Source organism: Ctenocephalides felis, unplaced genomic scaffold (genome assembly GCF_003426905.1).
Source record: "Ctenocephalides felis isolate EL2017-DRISC unplaced genomic scaffold, ASM342690v1 CF-g0.4_SCAFFOLD_01604, whole genome shotgun sequence".
Taxonomy (NCBI): Eukaryota; Metazoa; Arthropoda; class Insecta; order Siphonaptera; family Pulicidae; genus Ctenocephalides; species Ctenocephalides felis.
Window position 1 is genome coordinate 12,204,256 of NW_020537758.1, and position 20,834 is coordinate 12,225,089.

The window sequence follows — 20,834 nt, forward strand, 5'->3', positions numbered from 1 at the left end:
GCAAATGGAGGTACATTAACTACTTTTGATGCATAAAAAGCTGCAGAAGAGTGCACTAATCGATTATGTTGAGGCCACTTCATTAACACCTTTGTTCTAATGAAAATACACTCTTAATATGATAATTTTGCGCAAGTAAAAAAATTTTCAGGTTAAGTACTTACCTAGGTATGTTATATACCTCTGGTTTGGCTAGTCTTAGAACGCATTGTTTGTGTGAGGCTTTAGTACTTAAGGCTGCTTTCAGAACCTACCAAATTGTAGCAAATTAGTTACCCAAGTATGTTTTAAAGGAGTAATATTTACGACGTTACATAAGAAATATCACCAATACTTTACAATCGTACCTTTGAATTATTTGCCTCTACGAGATCTGTCGTAAGTCGTAAAACTTTTCGCGGAATGGTCCGCGATGAAATCGTCAACATTCCAGACATTGCGGCTAGATTTTCGCATGCACTTTTATTAAAATTAAGTACCCGAAACGATAGCGCTGTCACGTTACATTCATGCTAGGAACTTCAAAATTGTACAAAATTATCTAATACTGTGAAGGTAACGGATTAAGATCTTTCACTGACAGCCAGTGTAGCCAATATAAAAACGGAAACAAAAGATTAATACGCGCGAAATATGAAGTATGACAGTCTATTGTTCAAAAGCGAAACTTGCACCTTCGACAATAAAAAACTAGTGGGGCGCATGGCATCGTGCCTTAAGGTAAATTGCTGGAACTTCCCGTACCGTAATGAAATATTCGAGAAATTTTAAACGTTTTCAAATATATTATCACAAATACTGTAACTTTCATTATTTTTGCTATCTTGTTATATCTGAGCAAATCAAATGTAAATCATAAATCAATCTATCTCCAGAACATTAACAATCGTCGTTTCATTTCGAATTCAATTTCAAAAAAATACCTAAGTTGCCTAGTAGTTTACACAAAATTGAAAAAGTGCTCCTGTATAGTCAAAGTTTTATAGCAAAATAATCCTGTATAGCAAATAATTCTGTGCGATTTTCACTTATACTGTGCTTAGCTTGGTGGCATTTTCACATTTTTCAATAGTTTTCACAAAATTGAAAAAGTGCTTCTGTTCTGTTTAGTCAAAGTCTAAACGCATTTGGGTAAACATTTGTACCAGAGTGGCGCTTAGACTGTGCTTAGCCTGGGTCATTTTTTGAGTTTTTAATCCAAAATTACAAAAATATTTTTTGAAAAAAAAAATAGTAGAAACAATTTTTTATTCCGAACGCAATTATTTTGTTGAAACAAGCAGAATGTTATTAGATCATTCAAATCGGACGCTTCGTTCTCTCAAAAACTGCTTTTTTTAACATTCAGCTCTGTATCTCCTAAACCGCTGGGCTTACCTTTGCCAAAAACTAATAACCACTTTTTGCGAACTGAATGTTTTTTGAATCATACAAATCGGATGATCCGTTCTCTCAAAAACTCGATTTCTATTTTCTGCACTTTTGCTCCATATCTCCATAACGGCTGGACCTGCCTTTGCCAAAAACTAATCAGCACATCTCCCTATTAATAGGAATCGAATGTATTTTAAACCATCCAAATCGGTTGATCCGTGCGCCCGAAAACGTGGACGAAAAAATGCGGACATACAAAACACACGCACGCACACACACATCCATTTTTTCTGAGGTATGCCAAAATGTTCAGAAACCTTCAAAACGTCGAGAAATGCAAAAATTTTCATTTTCGATTTTCGGCCCATTACTATAACTATATAAATATATTTTAAATATAATTTGTTGTTCATATAAGAAAGCCTGCACACTATGTGAAACTGTATTATTTATCTTAAATTTAATTTTTTTTTATTAAATTTCATTACACTCTTTTATATTTTGATCTTAAGATTAATAAATTTTCCTTATTTAAAATAAAGATGAATATATAAAGTATATAAAAGCTTATCTAATCTAGCAAATCAACATTCAATCTAGGCTAAACATCAACATTTATCATAAAATATATAAACCAATTGAACTATTACATTTTATTTTATTTATAAAAATATAAATCTTATACTTGTATTTACAGTAAGTTATCTGTTATATTGAAAACTGTACAAAAGTAGTGTCAGGTTAACATAGATATGAATTCATTTATTTAAAAAAATGTTTATTTTTTTATTTATTTAAAAAAGTGTTTATTTTTTTATTTATTTATTATTCCTTTGCCTCTTCTTCTTCTTTGCGTTTTTGGGCCAACATACGACGATAGTTAAGTTCTGCAGGTGGAATATAAGAATATTTAGGAATCTTAGGTAACGCCTGTTCCGGAAATTCTTCAGGAGGAACGATAGGTTCAGGCTGCATATTGCATAAAGGAATCTTTTTATTACCAGGACATGATGCGACTAAAGTATCACTAGATTTAACCTTCTCAAGCTCCTCTGTTACTTGTGGAGTTCTCAATTTCTTTAATGGTCTCAAAGGTTCTTCGGGTTGCATGTCTTGACGAATCCTAAACATTCCTTGATTGCACCTGACTTTGGTTCCTTCTGGTGCATAAATCTTGTCAATTACACCGGATACTGGTGAGTAAACGGAAACAGCGTAAAGATCTGTATCTATTTCCGCAACGATGTCTTCCTGCGTGACTTTTTCTCCGACATGTTTTCCATATCTGAAATTTAAAACAAAATTGAAAGCATGAAATACTTAGGACTGATAATAAATGAAAAACTGACATGGACAGAATATATAAACAAAATAAAAAGAAAGATAGGAACATTAACAGGGGCATTGAAAAGGATCCACTCTTTCGGCAAAAAAAATAAAATACTAATTCTTAAAACGCAAATAATACCTATAATTTTATATGGAATAACAACATGGAGCCAAAAAACTAAAGCAAACCCAAATGACATACAGAGAATAATGAATAAAGCCACAAAAATAGCATATAATCTTCCACACCTAATACCCACCAAAGACTTACAGAGAGAAACAAATAATCATTCACTAAATAACATAATTAAAATAGAGAATTGCAAGTGCAATAATAGACATAAATCAAGATATACATGAACAATACACTAGAACCCAACAATTTTCACATTGAATACAATAGAAAGAAGAATTTGAGAGAAAATGCCATATAGAGTGCTAGCAAAATATATAATGAATTGCCAAACGATATTAAGATGACCAATAATGACGATAAATTTAAAAGAAAAATAAAGAAATACTATAAGGAAATTGAAGACAAAGAATACTGAAGAGTTATATAATAGGTTGTCAAATATCTCCCTTCCGCCTTTTTGTATTATAAACCAAGAGCAAAAAAGCGGAAGGGAGATATTTGACAACCTAATATAAAGATATTTTTTTATATATAGTAATTATATTAATGAAATAGTCAAATGAAATGTATATATTATATGAAAACTGTTTTTCATAATCTCTCATACCAGGCACCTCTGTCTGACTGAGATATGAAAATAATGTATATACGTAAATAAATAAATTTAATAAGTCATGAATGACATTTATTATATCAACTTTTTACCTAACAAAACCGGTGCTATTTTTCTTTTCATCAAAATCCGGAGACCGTACGACAATATATTGTGCATCACCTTCGTCGCTGTAGGCCCTTTTATTAAACTTTAGTTGTCCCTGTGCCGTCTGTAGAATAAAATAAAAATTTATATAAATTAATTACAATTTTCATTTATTATTACCATACCCGTAAGGCGACAAGGTTTCTAACAGCCAAAAATTTGAACATATTGAAAATACTTGAATTTTTTTGTAATTTTTACTTTTAAATTTTTATTTGGTTTTTTCTAAATGAATATATTTTTTTTTGTTTTGTTTTTGGGTGTCTGGGATTACATATTGTTATATGATTGATGCACAGCATTCTAGGATAATGTTTCAAAAACAAATTTTGCAAAAAACAAAAATAAAATGTTTTTTGCCGTTAATTTGAATACCAAAAACCGTTATGACAGGTCTCTGCAAAAGTGTGACGTGAAGTTAACCGTAGACAATAGAAGTGTCAACTTTCTTACTCGTTATGTCATAAGACAATGTAAAGTGCTAAAATATATTTAATAATATATAATTTAATAATTATGGCATCTAGTTACAAAGCATATATGAGATTATTAAAAAAGTGGCCAATAGATAAAACTAAACGTGATAGGTAAATAAGTTTATTCACAATGAAAATATTTTAGGTTATGTTAACCTTATTCTTTTTATCCAATTTCTAGAGATCTTGGTAGATACCTCCGTGATAACGTAAAATCCTTTTTTGTACAAGGAGAAATAACTCCAGTCGACGAAGTCGACTGTTTAAAGAAAATAAGCGCTTTGGAACGTTTATCAGCAAATACATACTTCTTAAAATACAAAAGAGAGATAACTCATCTTCAACTGGTCTTACATCTGAACAGTGCAGCCAAGTGCTCTCATCAGACTTCCTAGAATATTTAGAGAACGAAGATAAAGGATTCATTTCTAAATTGATCCCGAAGTAAAATCTGCAGAAGAAGCAAAACCCGCAGAAGCTTGAATCATAAAAGTTTAATAAGATGCACAAAGTTTTTAAAAGTATCCCCAAGAACATATTTTTTTCTAGTTTGGCAAATGTGTTACCAAAGCAATATGAACACCATACACCAGTTATGTCCAAAGAAGTACTCAAAGCTCTTGCTCCAAAATCAGGTGAAACTATTGTTGATATGACATTCGGTGCTGGTGGCCATACAAAACAAATTTTAGATGCAGTGCCCAATATTAAAATGATTTGTTTAGATAGAGATCCTGTAGCTTATAATTTTGCAAAAGAACTCTCTGATAAATATCCTGGACAAATCATTCCTTTATTAGGCAGATTTTCAGAATTACCTGAGTTATTGGATTCACATAACGTTGAATCAAACTCTATAGATGGTTTTCTGTTTGATTTCGGTTGTTCTTCCATGCAATTTGATGTGGGTGAAAGGGGATTTTCAATAAGTAAAGACGGACCTCTTGATATGAGAATGGATGGTAATCGATGTCCTGATCAACCAACAGCAGCAGATGTATTAGATAGAGCTAGTGAGGAAGACATTGCTAAAATAATTAAAATCTATGGAGAAGAGAAACAATATAAAAAAATTGCACGTGCTATAGTTGATGCTAGATATACTTTTAGACGACTGGAAAGAACATCAGAATTGGTTGATTTAATTAATTCTGTTTGTGAAGATGAAATAAGACACGATAAACTTAACAGATTCAGTAATGTAGCTACCAAAACATTTCAAGCTTTGAGAATCTTCATAAACAACGCTAAATGAAATCAATTACGCCATGTTACTAGCAAAACATTACTTAAAAATTCATGGACGCATGGTTACAATTTCATTTCATTCTTAGAAGATACAATAGTAAAACGTCATATTATGGGGCACTTGGTTGAAGGTGTTGCAAACGCTTTGCCTTTGAAATTCTCAGATCCTACTGTAATTTATGATAAGTATATTTTGCAAAATATGATGAAGTCACCTTGGAAATCTTTATATAAACATGTATTAGTTCCATCAGATGAGGAGGTTGATATGAATCTAGAAGTCGATCGCTGAGACTTAGGGCTGCCATAAAAGTAGAATGAACTTATAACATAATACATAAATTTGTGATTAATAGTATAAAATATAGATAGTTTTTATATAAACTCGTATATTATTTTTACCTTACATATAAATCATTTTTATTAACAACAAGAACATTTTAAAACAAACCCTCTATTTCACCAGTTTCTGTATTTAAATCAATATCATAAATACTTGGTCTTGTGGGAAGTCCAGGCATTTTGCTAATTTCGCCCACCAAGGGAACAATGAAACCAGCTCCGGCGGATAAGAACATATCGTTTATCACTAATTTAAAACCAGTAGGAGCTCCTTTAATTGCTGGATCTCCAGTTAGGGAGTTTGATGTCTTAGCCATGCAAAGAGGTAATATTCCGTAACCCTGGAAAAATAATATACATGTAAGAAATGCTTCATATACGCATTTTGTATTGTTGACTTACTTGAGATTCATATTTTTGTACAATTTCCTTGACCTTTGGCGATAATTCAACTTCTCCAGCTCCATACATCTCGCCAGCGATGATGTTCAATTTTTTCTCGATAGACAAATCGAGATCGTACAAAAGTTTAAAATTGTCGGGTTGTTTGCTGGCGTCTATTACAGCATCAGCCAGTTCTAGGGCTCCTAAACCACCTCGGGCCCAATGATCGCATACAACTGCACGGAAGGCTCCATTCTTTAAAGCTGCTTCTTTTACCAAAGCTACCTCTTTGGCGGTATCATTACTAGAATAAATTACAAAATTTTAAAATGGGATCGTAGTAAATTGTATCTAGTTTCTCCCTATCTAACTGAAAAGGGGTGCTTTCATATGATATTTGTTAGTTATTTGACAAAAACCAAAAAAATGTCCCGAATTTTCAATTAAATGCTAAGGAATATGAAAGATCGAATTCAAAGTCGTTTTATTCCAAAATTTTATATCGGTGTGTATATTACTGTTGGCATGGAATCGTAGCAAATTAAATCTAGTTTCTTCCTACCTAACTGAAAAAGGGTGCTAAAATTCTTGGTCAATTTTTAATTATTCCATTTTAAAGTCATTTTTTACCTGTGAGTGTTAATAGCAACAACTACTGGCAGACCGTGCTTTACTCCGTTACTGATGTGTTTGTACAAGTTTGGCAAACCCTTTTCGAGTAATTCCAAGTTTTCCTGTGTGTATTCTGGTTTAAGTGGAGCACCAGGAGTTACAGCAGGGCCTCCTCCGTGCATTTTAAGGGCTCGAATTGTGGCAACCAGAACTACGGCCGCTGGACGTTCACCGGAGGCACGACATTTGATGTTGATGAATTTTCCATTCCTGGAAGAAAACATGTTAAATTGCTTAAAGGGGCCTCCATTAATCATGGATGGACTTTTTAAGGATTTTTTGACCTCCGCTCCCCCTTTGGTGATATTCAAAATTATACCGCCGCCCTTACCCCACCAAACATCACGTGTAAAATTGTATTTTAAAAATTTTGTTTGAAAACGTTTGGATTTACACAAAAAAAGTAAATAAATAATTACACGTTATATCTTACTAACACCTCCTTCACCTTCCACGTGATATTTTTCGTGATTTTGTGTCAAACCTCCATTCCCCTTAAAAACCCAACGTGATTAATGGACGACCCTAAAAGGATATACTAGTCGAGAAGTTTAAAAAAAATCGTTTTTTTTATTATAAAATGGATGTACCTATATCGGATCCAAAACCGGCTTCAGTGACTACAAAACCATCCTTTCCAACCAATTTTAAGGCTATAGAATCTGCGACAATAGATGAACATCCATGTGCAATATTCGCAAAAGGTCCAGCATGAACCAGAACAGGAGTTCCTTCTAAAGTTTGCATCAGAGTTGGTTCCATTGCGTCCTTCAGCAGCACCAGCATTGCTCCAGTAACTCCCTAGGATAGAAATAGTTATTTCACAAAAACCAAAAAAATGTCCCGAATTTTCTATTAAATGCTGAAGAAAATGAAAGATCGAATTCAAAGTCGTTTTATTCCTAAATTTCATACCGGAGTGAATTTTATCTAGTTTTTCCCTATCTAACTGAAAAGGGGGCTTCATATGATATTTGTGAGTTTATCTGACAAAAACCAAAAAATGTCCCGAATTTTCTATTAAATGCTAAGAAAATGAAAGATCGTATTCAAAGTTTTTATTCCAAAATTTTTGTTTTATTCCAAAATCTTTATCGGAGTGTATATATTGTTGGCATGGGATCGTAGTAAATTTTATCTAGTTTCTCCTTATCTACTGAAAAGGGGTGCTTTCATATGATATTTGTGAGTTATTTGACAAAAACCAAAAAAAAATGTCCCAAATTTTCTATGTATTTCCAAGAATAATGAAAGATCGAATTCAAAGTCGTTTCATTCCTAAATTTTATATCGGAGTGTATAGAACTGTTGGCATGGAATCGTAATAAATTTTATCAATCTGATCTCTACCTCAAATTTGTATTATCTTACCAAATCATCAGCGGTGACTGGATTTCCCTTCTTATCAAAAGCAACGACCATTTTGGCAAGACGTTGCTTCATATCTTCCAAACTTGTGGCTAAAGCTAAAATTGCCATTATTTCACTGGCAACAGAAATTGCAAAACTAGTTTCGCGGGTAAAGCCCTTTTCTGTAGGTGATTGCCCTACAGTAATTTTACGCAGGTAGCGATCGTTCAAATCCATCACTGTAAAAAAAAAACAAATATGTAGTAATCTACTAACAATGGGTAAATTTTAAAATGAATTTAATAATATTTACCTCTGGTCCATACAACCTTGTTAGGATCTATATCTAGCCTAGCAAATCTGGTTCTTTCTTCTTCAGTCAATGAATCAGGGTCAGTTTTATCTATATTTAATCTTTTTAAACGCCGGAGTTGAATTGCAGAGAATTTCCTCACGCCTTTAATCCTGAAAAAGTACCAGAAACGAAATTAAATATCTAAAGAAGTTTATAAATAATTATTATTAAGTAAATTAATTTACTTAGGAACTAGACGGTCATAAAGAGCTTGATCCGTTTGTGTTAATTCGTGGAAAATCCTTGTATCCAATTGAGCTGCTAATAAATTATTTGCAACTGTTACTGCATGAATATCACCTGTTAAATGCAAATTGAAATCTTCCATTGGAATCACTTGGGAATATCCACCTCCGGCTGCTCCTCCTAATTAAAAAAAATACATGTCTTCTATTTTATCTTAAAGTTTTTCGGTACCTATCACCTTTAATTCCATTAGACAAAAATACACGTTTTTTATTTTGGAGATCTTAAATTTTTTATGTATCTATTATTACCTTTGATTCCAAATGTTGGCCCTTGAGAAGGTTGCCTCAAACAGGCAAATGCATTCTTTTTGCGATGAGCCGTAAGAGCTTGTACTAATCCAATCAAAGTTGTACTTTTACCTTCTCCCAGAGGAGTAGGCGTTATGCTAAGGGATAATAGATATATTAATCATTTATAATTGGATTTATATAAGCATGATTTAATAATTTTCATACCCTGCGACGACTACATAACTTCCTTTTGGAGATTCTTTAAGGCGATTTAAAACGTTAAGAGATATTTTCGCCTTTTTACTTCCATACTGAGACACTTCATCTGTGATAAGACCAACTTCTTCAGCTAGGTCAGAAATGTTCTTGGGATCTTGCGATCTTGCAATTTCTATGTCACTAAAATAATAAAATTGAGAAATGCATTTACGATATTTTCAATTAGCAAAAATATGAGTTTTTGAAACAGCATGGGTAACAAAAATGAAAGACCTTAATAAGATACGTTAAATTAGTTTTAGACTTATTTATACACAGTGCCCTTTTAATGAATAAATAAAGACCTTATCGATTAATTTAATCAATTGTTAGTTAAAATAGTATTCAATAGTAACTGGATTAATTATTCCATTAAATATATCCTTCATTACCATATCTCGTGATACACAAACAAAAAACACGTTTTAGCTTGTGCATTATTTCTAGAATGTAGGTATTAGTAAATAGTAGCAATTCATACAGATAGTAATTTATTCCCAGACAAAAACTTGTAAATATAATTAAGTATATATATATATATATATATATATATAATTGAATATCTTTTGTAAGAAAAGAATGTTACAGAGATAAGCGCTGTCCGTAATTCGATAATATCAATTTTAGGAAATAAGATAAACAATAATAAGATAAATGATAAGAAATTTAACTTTTGAAGCATGCATATATTTAAACAGCCAATTGTGATTGACGAATATACTCGTCATGGCAAAGTGGCATAATTTTGTGTATTGACGAGTATTTTCATACATAAATAAACCTACAGGATTTTATTTATATAAAAATTGAATTACTGTGTATTAAAAAAAATTAATAGTGATTTAAGAATTATAGGTGAAACCCAAAATATTACTTTCATTTCATATTATTTATTTAACAAATTAACTGTGGTTGACAAATAAATTTTAATTTTAATTGTTGAAGTATATTTTTTGCCTTAAGGTAAAATGCCACTTACAGATACTCATTTTATACAGTCAAAGTCTCAAAATATTCAAAACAACCAGATATTTCACAACAAATGTTGTTTTTTGTAAAAATTTCAATTTAAATAGCAAAGGTTCACTGTTTAATACGCTTGACGAATATACACGTCAATACACAAAACTTCGTAACGAGTATATTCGACAATCGGTTAAAAAATATTATGAAACTAGTGGGGCGCATGGCATCGTGCCTCAAGGCAAATTGCTGGAACTTCCCGTACCAAAAATTATTATTTTTTTTAAAAACGATTAACATTTTTGAAAAAAAATTACTTCGAGAAATTTAGATTTTTGAGAAACAAAAAATAACTTTTTTTGAAAAAAATATTTTTTTTAAAAAAAAAATGTTTTCTTTATTTTAACATATTTTGGAAATTCTGAACTTTTTTCAAAGCAACCGTACTGCTTTAACTGCATATAGAGACGAAATGTCAAAGCGCGTAAGCGCCGCGTCGCCGTCTAACGGATGAACAATGGTACGGAACCCATATTAATGTAAACAAAATTTATACTTATTGTTAAAATCTTTATAAAATATCTGATAATTTGATGTGCATATGTCTAATGATGATTTTTGACCGCCAAATGGCGTTTTTTTTTACTTTTTTCATTAGATCTCCGAAACCGCTAGACCTGCCTTTATGAAAATTTGATCAATTCTTTATCAATACAAGTAAAATGTTTTTTGAATTATTCAAATCGGACGCTCCATTCTCTTAAAAACTGAGTTACCATTTTTGGCACTTATTGCCCCGTATCTTCGGAACGGCTAGATCTGCCTTCACCAAAAACTAATCAGCACGTCTTCTTATCAATACGAATCGAATGTTTTTTGAATTATTCAAATCGGTTGATCGGTGTTCCCGAAATCGTCGACGAAAATTTGTATCCGCACACACATACACACATACATATACACACACAGGCACACACACACATACATCCGTTTTTTTTTAAGTATGCCAAAATATTCAGAAACCTTTGAAACGTAAAGATATATAAAAATTTCATTTTCGATTTTTTTGCGATTACTATAATTTGCCCTACAAGAAGTTAATAAAAATAATATTCAGGGTTTTAAATCACTAAGTCTCAAAATATTCTAAATAGCAAACGTTTACTGTTTTCATACACTTGACGAATATACACGTTAATACACAAAATCCTGTCCATTTTTCATGACGAGTATATTCGTCAATTGTTTAAAATAAATATTATGCAATAAAAATAATATTTAGGGTTTTAAATCACTATAAGCCTTAAAATATTCCGAATAGCTGCCAATTCACCATGAAGAGTATATTCATCAACCACAGTTAAATAAATATATTAAATATAAATAATATTTAGAATTTTCACCTAAAATTCTTATATCACTGAGCACTATTTGTAATTAACTAAATAATTTTTAAAATGTTTATGCATAATGCAACTACACAGTAATTTAATTTAATATTTATAAAATTAAAATTAAATAAATTTTTCTAATTTTGAGTTATGTATATATATATATATATATATATATATATATATATATATATATATATATATATATATATAATACATTACTATATACATTATATAATTATTATGTTTATTACCTGGGTACGGGCGTCTTGAGGGCGAGCGTCAGCGGTTTGAATGCCCAAGCCATGTCGACTAGCCGGTCTACGTGTCTTCGTGCTGACTGCACCGTGTTTTGCATCAACATAGCCACGGTCATCGGGCCGACCCCACCAGGCACCGGCGTTATGTGAGAGGCAACCAGACGAGCCTCGTCGTAGGCAACGTCGCCGACCAGGCGCTGGCCGCACTTCTTGGTAGAATCTTGGTAATGAATAATAATTAATTGAATTGTAAAATATACTTGAATGAAATTCTGGAGATTTTTTTTGGCTGAGTTGTTGAAATTAAAACGATTTTGTACGTTTCGACGATATGTGCGTGGCATCATTCAGCAAGTTCATTTCAGGAAGAACATAACAAAAATAAAATATTGTTTTGTATTATAACAAAGAACACAAAACTTTGAAAAAAATATATAAATAATACTATAAAATTATGCAATTTGCGGCTTTTTTAGGGGGAGAGCCTTAAAAAAGCCGCAGGAGGCTTTTGAGCTTAGAGCAGTGATTTCCAACCTTTTTTGGACCCCGCCTCACATTGAGGTTTCAAAAAACGTTATGTCCCACTCATACAACTTTTTTTGTTTCTGAAAAAATGTGAATAACTTTTAAGCCAAAATCACTATCACATTGTTGTTGAATATCATAAGTAAAATTTCAGAATAAGCCAAAAACAAAAATTTCAAACTAATTTTATTATCGTTTTTTCGAAATTTATTGAATACAATGCTTAAGCTTGGTGCCTGCTGCACAAAGATTTTATATTAGGTAATAAAGTAGAAAATAAATAAAAATTTAAAAAAAATATTATTACAAACATAAACACTAAGCACGTATGTAACACTGCTAAAACTGTTAGTAATTATGAAAATTTAGTGACTATAGTTGTAATATTTTTTTAAATATTTTTTGATAACACAGACTTTCAAAATTAAAGTCTGTTAACTGATGACATAAAGATATGAAAAAAATGAGGATGCTCTGAAATATTTTTTTTACTTGATGTCATGCCTTCTGATTTTAAGAGTTTATTAATATATTTTTAAATTATTACCATTAAAATGAATTTTTGAGAGCTAATATTGATATTTGAAATAGATTTGAATTTTATGTTCAAAGATAATGAAATGAATTTGAATTTTACCCTCAAAAACAATTTTTCTGACCATAATAAAATTACACGAACTAATTAATGTAACAAATAAAAATATTTTAAATATTAAAAACTATATTATAGTGCATCTTCGTATACCCTGAGATAATAATAAAAAAATAAACAGCATTCATTATTGTAATGAATATATATATAATATATATAATGAATCGCAATCAAATTATATTTAATATTACGAAGAAAATAATATATAATTTATGATTTTTACAAATTAAAAAAATGCCCTTCTCATCTTCTTCTATACGTACTTTTATATTTAAAGAGTTTTATGAGATTTGATAAACTTTGAACTTGTATATAAATATGTGATAAATATTGTGACGAATGAAACTTATATCAACAATAACATAAAAGTAAGGTCTTGAATTTAGAGCAAAATATAGATCAAGTTTAAGATGTAATATTAATTATATATATATATATATATATATATATATATATATATATCTATATATATATATTTATAAATAATTTACCTGGTATTGCGTTAATTCCACAATCAATAACAACAGCTCCTTCTTTGATCCAACTTCCTTTGACCAACTCAGGACGTCCAATACCGACGACTAAAATATCTGCTTTTTTAGTCTATAATCATCACAAAAATTAAAAAAAAACATATTTATAAGATACAGATAATAATGAACATCGCTATTAAGTAATTAAAAATAAATATCAACTGAATACTCTGGTCACTGCCTATAGTCTCAAATTTCATATTCAAAGTAGTGGCTTTAGTAAGAGGCTCTTACTTATTTACTAAGAGCATGTATTAGAGATTTGGAGATATGCTTATTTAAAGAGCTATAAAATTGCCAAAACAATGAGTAATAGATTTTAATTTGAGTAATAGATATCAGAAAAGATAAAGGTTTTCAAACATAATAATCTTAGTTACAAATTTTGCAGAACAACATGGACTTATCCATAATTATTCAATTACTCATAAAGTCACCAATTAGAAATGCGATATATTTTTTAAAATCAATTAATTATTCGTTGAAATATATAATCGAGGTAGGAATAATTTTATTGAAAACCCTATTTGAATATGTACTACTTAAAATTTTGTTATTTTAATTAATTTCTTTAGAATTGCATAAAAATCTATTGCTTTAATTATGTACAGAGATCGTTATAACGAGGTATAAATGTTATTAACTTAAGTTTAATATATGATATAATTAATTGTATACGCTATTGTTATATGAAAAGAGAGGATAAAAGGTAGAATATACGAAAAAATGAATGAAAATTCGCTCGTTGCAGACACTTCTAGTGCTGCCAAGATTAATAAAAAAAAGTTTCAAACGAAACAATGAATAAACAAATTCAATGTATATCTTGATTCCTATTTTTAAAGCGAAAAAAAATTGTAAAATGAGCAAGATAAACATACAATGCTTAAAGTTTATAGTATAAATAAAATATTTCTGTTAAATATATAAAAGAGTTTAAGTACAAAAATTTAATAAAATTTCTTTTACCTGTTCAGGTAAATTTGCAGTTTTCGAATGGCAGACGGTGACAGTGGCGTCAGCCCATTTCAAAAGCTCGCTGACAGGGGTACCGACAATTTTACTACGACCTAAGACAACGGCATTGGCACCTTTAATTTGGACGCCACTGCGTCTAATCAACTCCATACAACCGTTGGGGGTACAGGGTAAAAAGCCGCCCATATCGCCTACTGCGACACGTCCTTCGTTGACTGTGTTCAACCTGAAAATGATAAAAAATATTTTGTCAATATCGTAACATAAAATTCAGACTTATAATTATTTTTTTTGTATATTTTGTATATTCACCCATCTACATCTTTGCTAGGAGAAACAGCGTCAGTAACAAGATGAGAGTCAATAGGATTTTCTGAATCTAAGGGCATCTGAACAATAATACCATGAACATTTGGATCTGCATTGAGACGAGCCAATTTAGCCAAAAGTGCATATTGAGTGGTACTTCTTGGTAATTGGACATGCTCTGCTTTCATACCAATTTCTGTTGCCGCCTAGTAACAATAATAAAAATACACTACATTTTCTAACTAAACTCAATTTAGAGAAATCGAAACTACAATTCACTTACCTTAATTTTCATCCGAATATAAACATTGGAATCTTCCCTTCCACCGACTTGCACAATAGCCAATCCTGGACAAAATCCTGGTACTTGTTCCTTCATACGAGACACCTGCTCTCGTAATGATTCCCGAATTTCTCTAAAAATAGAAAACGTTTAGATTTAAATATTTCCTTATTTTATTATTAAAGGGCACAACTAGTGTGAAATTTTCAAAAAATCGAATTTTCAATTTTTCCATATTTCGATAGGTTATATATTTAAAAATAACATACCAAAATTTTAAATCAGTATCTTAAATAGTTTTTGAGTTTCAGCCATTTAAAGAGTATATATAGTATATAGTATAACGATCATTTAATCTTTAAACGCGTTTTTCTCGAAACAACATTTTTCGAATTTGCTGCAGCGATTACTCAAAAACAAATGATCCGATCACTATCAAATTTTTTTTACATGTTCTATATATAGTTCTCCGTAAAATGAACTATCGATTTTTTGATCGGATCAAAAAACGAATTTTGGCAGTCCAAAAACGACCGAAATTTTGGGTAAATTTCGATTTTTTTTTAAAAAACGCAGTCGTTTTGTCAATTTTTGATTATTTTTCTTTATCGTAGTTCATTTTACAGACAATATTATCTAGTTTAACGAGATTTTTTTTTATAAATTTCATCCACGTAGAAGGCCGGAATCACTGCAGCAGTGAAGGGCCTTTTTTGTCACGCCGTTGGAGATCGACGATAACTTAAAAAATATTTAATTTTTTTCTTCAAAAATTTTACTATGTATTCTTAAAACATGTATGAATATACTCCTTCAAATTTTGAAATGATTAATAAAGTAGCTTTTTTAATATAAATTCCCAAAAATCACCTTTTTTTAGGCGGTTACACTAGTTGTGCCCCTTAATATATCAACTTTTTATTATTATTATTACCTGGCAACCTCCGTTCCCGACAAAATCTGTCCACGAGCCATTTTCCGGTCTCCGTTTTGTAAATCTGTATGAAAATTAGATTTTTCATGATTAGTTCCATTCACTACCGACATTTTCCAAGTTTGAAAAAATATTGGAAATTTTTCGAGGATTTGCACAAGCCGGAGATACGTTTGCTCGTATAATTAAGAGCAAATTGACTCAGAAACATGCTAATGTTTTCGTGCACCGTTGAAATAGATAAGCGAATATTTACGATGATGCTTTTTTGGAGATATTGTCGAATTTTGGCAGCGGACTTGAAGTTTTATTGACCTGGGACGAGATAATAAGTCACCTTGTAAAGGCAAATATATTGATGAATTGTGCGAAGCTTGGGGGGCTGGCAACAATTTTAAAAGAATTTTGGAAAAAAAAGTTTTATTTTTTTAATTTGAAAATTTTTGTTAAATTTGAAAAACTATACTATCAATGAGAATACTTATACTGAAATAGATATAAAGATTAAAATTATAAAAATGAAACAGCACAAGTTAAAAGCTGAAGAGCTCTTGGAGGAAAACTGATGGAGATCAAATACTAATTTATTTATTCTAAAAAGTTTTTGCACAAGCTTATGATTTATTTATAATTTTTGTTGAATTTTTTGTATGATGCACCTTAAACTTGCTAAAAATTGCTAAACAATTTAGATTATAAAACCAACTGTTGTTCCATACCTTGTGCAAATTCTCTTAAAAATTTTGATAAAACGTTTATAAAATCAAAATCACTGCTTTTGCTCCAATCAGATAAAGACGACTGCAGTTAATCAATATATGCATTTTGAATATAAGGTTACAAATTAAAAAAAAAAACACGCATCTAGAACAACATCAATGCTAATTTCATAATATGTTTACTCATATATTGTTTACCATTTGAGCAGCAATTTTATTGGATTAAGTTATGGAATATACTAAGTTGATTAAATTCGGATGAAAAAGGTTATTAAATATTTTTACTTACTTCTATAGAACCCAAATAAAAATTTCCTGCTTTTTTGAACTTGCTTGAAAGTCAACAGTTGCACTATGCAAATCATTGCAGATAGACACTACTGACGATTGATTATAATCTACACTGATTGCCATTGCAAATATCTATTGCACAATATTTTATCAATAAATCAAAATGAGATTTTAAAAAATGATGTAGCAGCAAATAGAATTATGCATGATTATATCAACTATTTATAAATTTAATATAGTAAGATCATAAATAGAAAATCTTAAGCTTTCATATGAAGGTAAGCTAATTTCTGCAATATTGTGTATTAACATATAAAGAACCCTTATTGTGGGTAGAAACTTAGCACAATCATCAATGACAGGATATCTACATATGTATTAAAGTTTTTTTGAAAGTTAGAGTGATTCTCAAGATAAAACCAATATTAATATTTCTCAGTCCTTTAGTATTATCTATCGAAATCGTTGTTGTGAAAACTCTGTTAAAAATGAGAACTATTTTATGTAAATGTTTCATGTAAAATAAAATTTTACTCTATCTTATAGCTTAAAATGCTATTAACTATAATAAGTTAAAACGAGATGTTACATGCCTCCAGGCAAAATTCTGAAAGAACCGTTTACTGGTATCCTAATTGCTGGTATATATTAATTTGTGGCAATATTTAATATAAAATTAATTTTTAAAAATCGTAAACGATCGATTTTTGTTGTAGTATATTCAAATTTCAAAAGCATGCTAATTTCTCTACGTGATTAGAAGAGAATGAACACCAAATTTAAAAAAAGTATTTACAGGTCGTCTAATTTATTTCCAAAAGATGTATTTTAAATATATTAGATGTCTATATAAAATTGTGGTACAATTTTATACAAAAAATAGATTTTGTCCATTTTGGTTGTTTACTTAAATTTGAATTTTGCGCGTTTTGTAAAATAAAACGTTTTGTTCATGTAAAATAAAATTTTACTCTATCTTATAGCTTAAAATGCTATTAACTGTAATAAGATAAAACGAGCTGTTACATGCCTCCAAGCAAAGTTCTGAAATAACCGTTTCCTGGTATGTTAATTGTTTGTATATACAAATTTGTGGTAAAATAATGCAATATTTAATATAAAATTGATTTTTAAAAATTATAAACTATCTTTTTTTGGTGTTGTATAAACAAATTTCAAATGCATGCTAATTTCTCCACGTGATTAGAAGAGAATGAACACCAAATTTAAAAAAAGTATTTCCTGGTCGTCTATATTATTTGAAAAAATGTATTTTGAGTATATTATGTCTCTATATAAAATTGTGCTGCAATTTTATCCAAAAAATAGATTTTGTCCATTTTGGTTAACTTCAATTTGAATTTTGCGCGTTTTGTTCCACGTGACTCAAAAAGATGAAATTAGTCGCAGATGTCAATGTCATGTTTTGTTTGACATGCTTTATAACCTACAATTGTCAAATTAACGTTTTAGGCTGTTTTTAAACTTTTATATAATTTACAATGTATAAAATTAATAATTAGTGGTATATTTAATGTTTTGTTTTATTCAAATTCTCTTTAAAATGATTAGATTAATCAGAAGGTTTTCTACAAAAAAGCTAAAAGATTTGACGCACAATGGACCTGCTATAATAAGTTGTAAAAACTCGGAATTAAATCATTACACCAGAGCTAAATATGGAAAATTCGAAGAAATACCTTTGGCTTCCAAAGGCTGGAACCACAGAAAGTCCAGAGGTGATTTTTTTGTTCTACACCCATTTTTTGAGGGTGAGAAAACCAACATCGAAAAGGAAAGTCAGGAAAGTAGTTTCCAAAGTCTAGGAATAAATGAAAGAATTATAAACTGTCTAAAAAATAATGATATTTGTTCTCCAACGCAAATACAACAGAAAGCTATACCATCGATTCTAGCTGGCAACAATACTTTAATTGCCGCTGAAACTGGTTGTGGCAAAACATTGGCATTTTTACTACCCCTTGCGCAACAAATAATTGATTGGAAAGCCCTCCAAAAAGATACGGCATTCAACACTCCATTAGGTCTTATAATTCTTCCCAGTAGAGAATTAGCAAGCCAAATTGGAGAAATAGCTCTTAAATTGTCAGAAGAATTATCATTCACCACAAAAGTCATCATAGGTGGTAAAACAAAACAGAAATTACTCAATCCAAAATTTGAATCAATTGATTTGCTCATATCGTCCTTTGGAGCCTTGAGTAAACTTGTTACTAATAAGATTTATAGAATGAATAACGTGCGGCATGTCGTTTTAGATGAGGCTGACACTTTGCTGGATGATAGTTTTAATGAACAATTATCACATTTTTTAAAAAAATTACCATTTTTCAAATCATCTCATTCTTTTGGATGTCAGTTAACTCTGTCCAGTGCAACACTTCCTCAAAATTTAGATGAACTTTTAAGCGGCATCATAGCTCCTGAATCAATACATCCTGTTCACACAGAAAATTTGCACAAGACTCAACCACATGTGCCGCAAAAATTCATGCGTATGTCACAAATGGCAAAACCTACAGAATTACTGAGATTAGTAAAATTTGATTACCAAAAGAAATACCCAGTGATTATATTCTCAAATAAAACCGAAACTTGCGATTGGGTTTCAATGTTCTTGAACGAAAATGGATTACCTTGTGTTAACTTAAACGGAGACATGCCTTATGTATTCAGACTAAACACATTTGAAAAGTTTCAAAAGGGCGAAGTAAATATAATATCATGTACCGATATAGGATCGCGCGGACTGGACACAGTGCGAGTAAAACATGTCATTAATTATGATTTTCCATTATATTCAGCCGATTATATTCATCGATGTGGAAGAACAGGACGAACGGGTAGCCCTGAGGCTTGTCATGTAACAAATTTTATTTCGAAACCGAGAGAAATCGAACTGGTGCAACGGATTGAGACATCTGTACGTAGAAAGAATACACTTCCAAATGTTAATGGAAATATAACGGGTATTGTGAAGAGGAGGGTAATAAGAAATTTGAATAAGGAAATGATTAAGTTGAGGATATGATGAATATTGCAGTTGTGTAACGTTTTATTTAAATAAATTTATTTACTTATAACTTTTGTTTTTATTCACTTAAGGGGGTATTCTACTGTAGAAGCATGAATTTCGCCCGGTTTTTGAAGCGCTGTATAAAGGAAACAAATAATATTTTTACTATCGATTTTATTATCATTTGTTTATTGATATTTTATTATTACATAAAAAAATTATTAAGAAAAAATAATTAAAATTCACAAAGTTATGAGCAGTCAAAGTGGGGGCTAAAAAAAAGGTGTCCTGTCGTGCATGATTCCAACCCTCCTGGTGATTTGAAACATAAAAAATATATGGATTCTTAATTATTATAGATGCCGCTATCGTATGACCCTTGGATAAGTTAAAAATCAATTTTTTGTTTGAATGGCGGCAGTTTAAAAATTTTTAATTTTTTTCATGTTTTTTTAACAATTCCGAATTTTTTTAAAATATTAAATGCAAAGTTATAGTTTTGGGCAAGGTCCACGCGATAAAGCGATTTATAGAGAAGATCCTCTCCAAATTTGAAGTAAATCGGTTCATTAGATCTCGAGATATCCTTACCGCCAACTCGAAAAAAGTAGTTCCGAAAAAAACGCGTTCAAAGTTTTGAGACAAGTCGGACCCGAACCGAGGCACGTCACTAAAACGGCTATAACTCAGGAAATAATAGTAATTTTGAAAAATCCTTTTAATGACATATTTTTGAATAACTAAACTTTGAAAATATGGAAAAAAAATTTCAATTTTTCAAAATTCTGCAGTAGAA

At 30.4% G+C, this 20,834-nt stretch overlaps 3 protein-coding genes and 1 pseudogene across 3 annotated transcripts; 3 read left to right on the forward strand and 1 right to left on the reverse strand.

Annotated features, from left to right (window-relative positions):
- The first annotated feature begins 4,051 nt into the window (after positions 1-4,051).
- On the forward strand, positions 4,052-4,470 carry LOC113373379 (annotated as a pseudogene).
- Positions 4,471-4,664: 194 nt separating this feature from the next.
- On the forward strand, positions 4,665-5,644 carry LOC113373251 (probable methyltransferase-like protein 15 homolog). Its single transcript, XM_026613551.1, is given in 4 exon segments — positions 4,665-5,320; positions 5,322-5,401; positions 5,404-5,595; positions 5,598-5,644. Coding segments are annotated over 4 exon segments (969 nt in total). The 5' UTR covers positions 4,665-4,670.
- A 119-nt stretch (positions 5,645-5,763) lies between these two features.
- On the reverse strand, positions 5,764-17,025 carry LOC113373248 (C-1-tetrahydrofolate synthase, cytoplasmic-like). The gene is made up of 16 exons (XM_026613547.1): positions 17,000-17,025; positions 15,992-16,055; positions 15,058-15,190; positions 14,778-14,980; positions 14,457-14,691; positions 13,446-13,557; positions 11,772-11,997; positions 9,131-9,304; positions 8,924-9,060; positions 8,612-8,792; positions 8,385-8,536; positions 8,093-8,310; positions 7,305-7,522; positions 6,680-6,925; positions 6,068-6,353; positions 5,764-6,006 (listed from the first exon to the last, which is right to left on the reverse strand). The coding sequence occupies exons 2-16, from the start codon at positions 16,030-16,032 to the stop codon at positions 5,764-5,766; spliced, it is 2,805 nt and encodes a 934-aa protein (XP_026469332.1). The 5' UTR covers positions 16,033-16,055; positions 17,000-17,025.
- Positions 17,026-18,481: 1,456 nt separating this feature from the next.
- LOC113373380 (probable ATP-dependent RNA helicase DDX28) lies at positions 18,482-20,053 on the forward strand. The gene has a single exon (XM_026613682.1). The coding sequence runs from the start codon at positions 18,536-18,538 to the stop codon at positions 20,051-20,053; it is 1,518 nt and encodes a 505-aa protein (XP_026469467.1). The 5' UTR covers positions 18,482-18,535.
- Positions 20,054-20,834: the final 781 nt, after the last annotated feature.

What these genes read in the sequence shown, in the direction of transcription:
- LOC113373248 (XM_026613547.1), bottom strand. Translation starts at nt 16,032, where the DNA reads ATGGCTCGTGGACAGATTTTGTCGGGAACGGAGGTTGCCAG. An exon ending in TCGGGAACGGAGGTTGCCAG is followed by an intron (nt 15,191 to 15,991) that starts GTAATAATAATA and finishes TTCTATTTTTAG; the next exon opens with AGAAATTCGGGAATCATTAC. An exon ending in CAGTCACCGCTGATGATTTG is followed by an intron (nt 7,523 to 8,092) that starts GTAAGATAATAC and finishes TTTCTATCCTAG; the next exon opens with GGAGTTACTGGAGCAATGCT.
- LOC113373380 (XM_026613682.1), top strand. Translation starts at nt 18,536, where the DNA reads ATGTTTTGTTTTATTCAAATTCTCTTTAAAATGATTAGATTAATCAGA.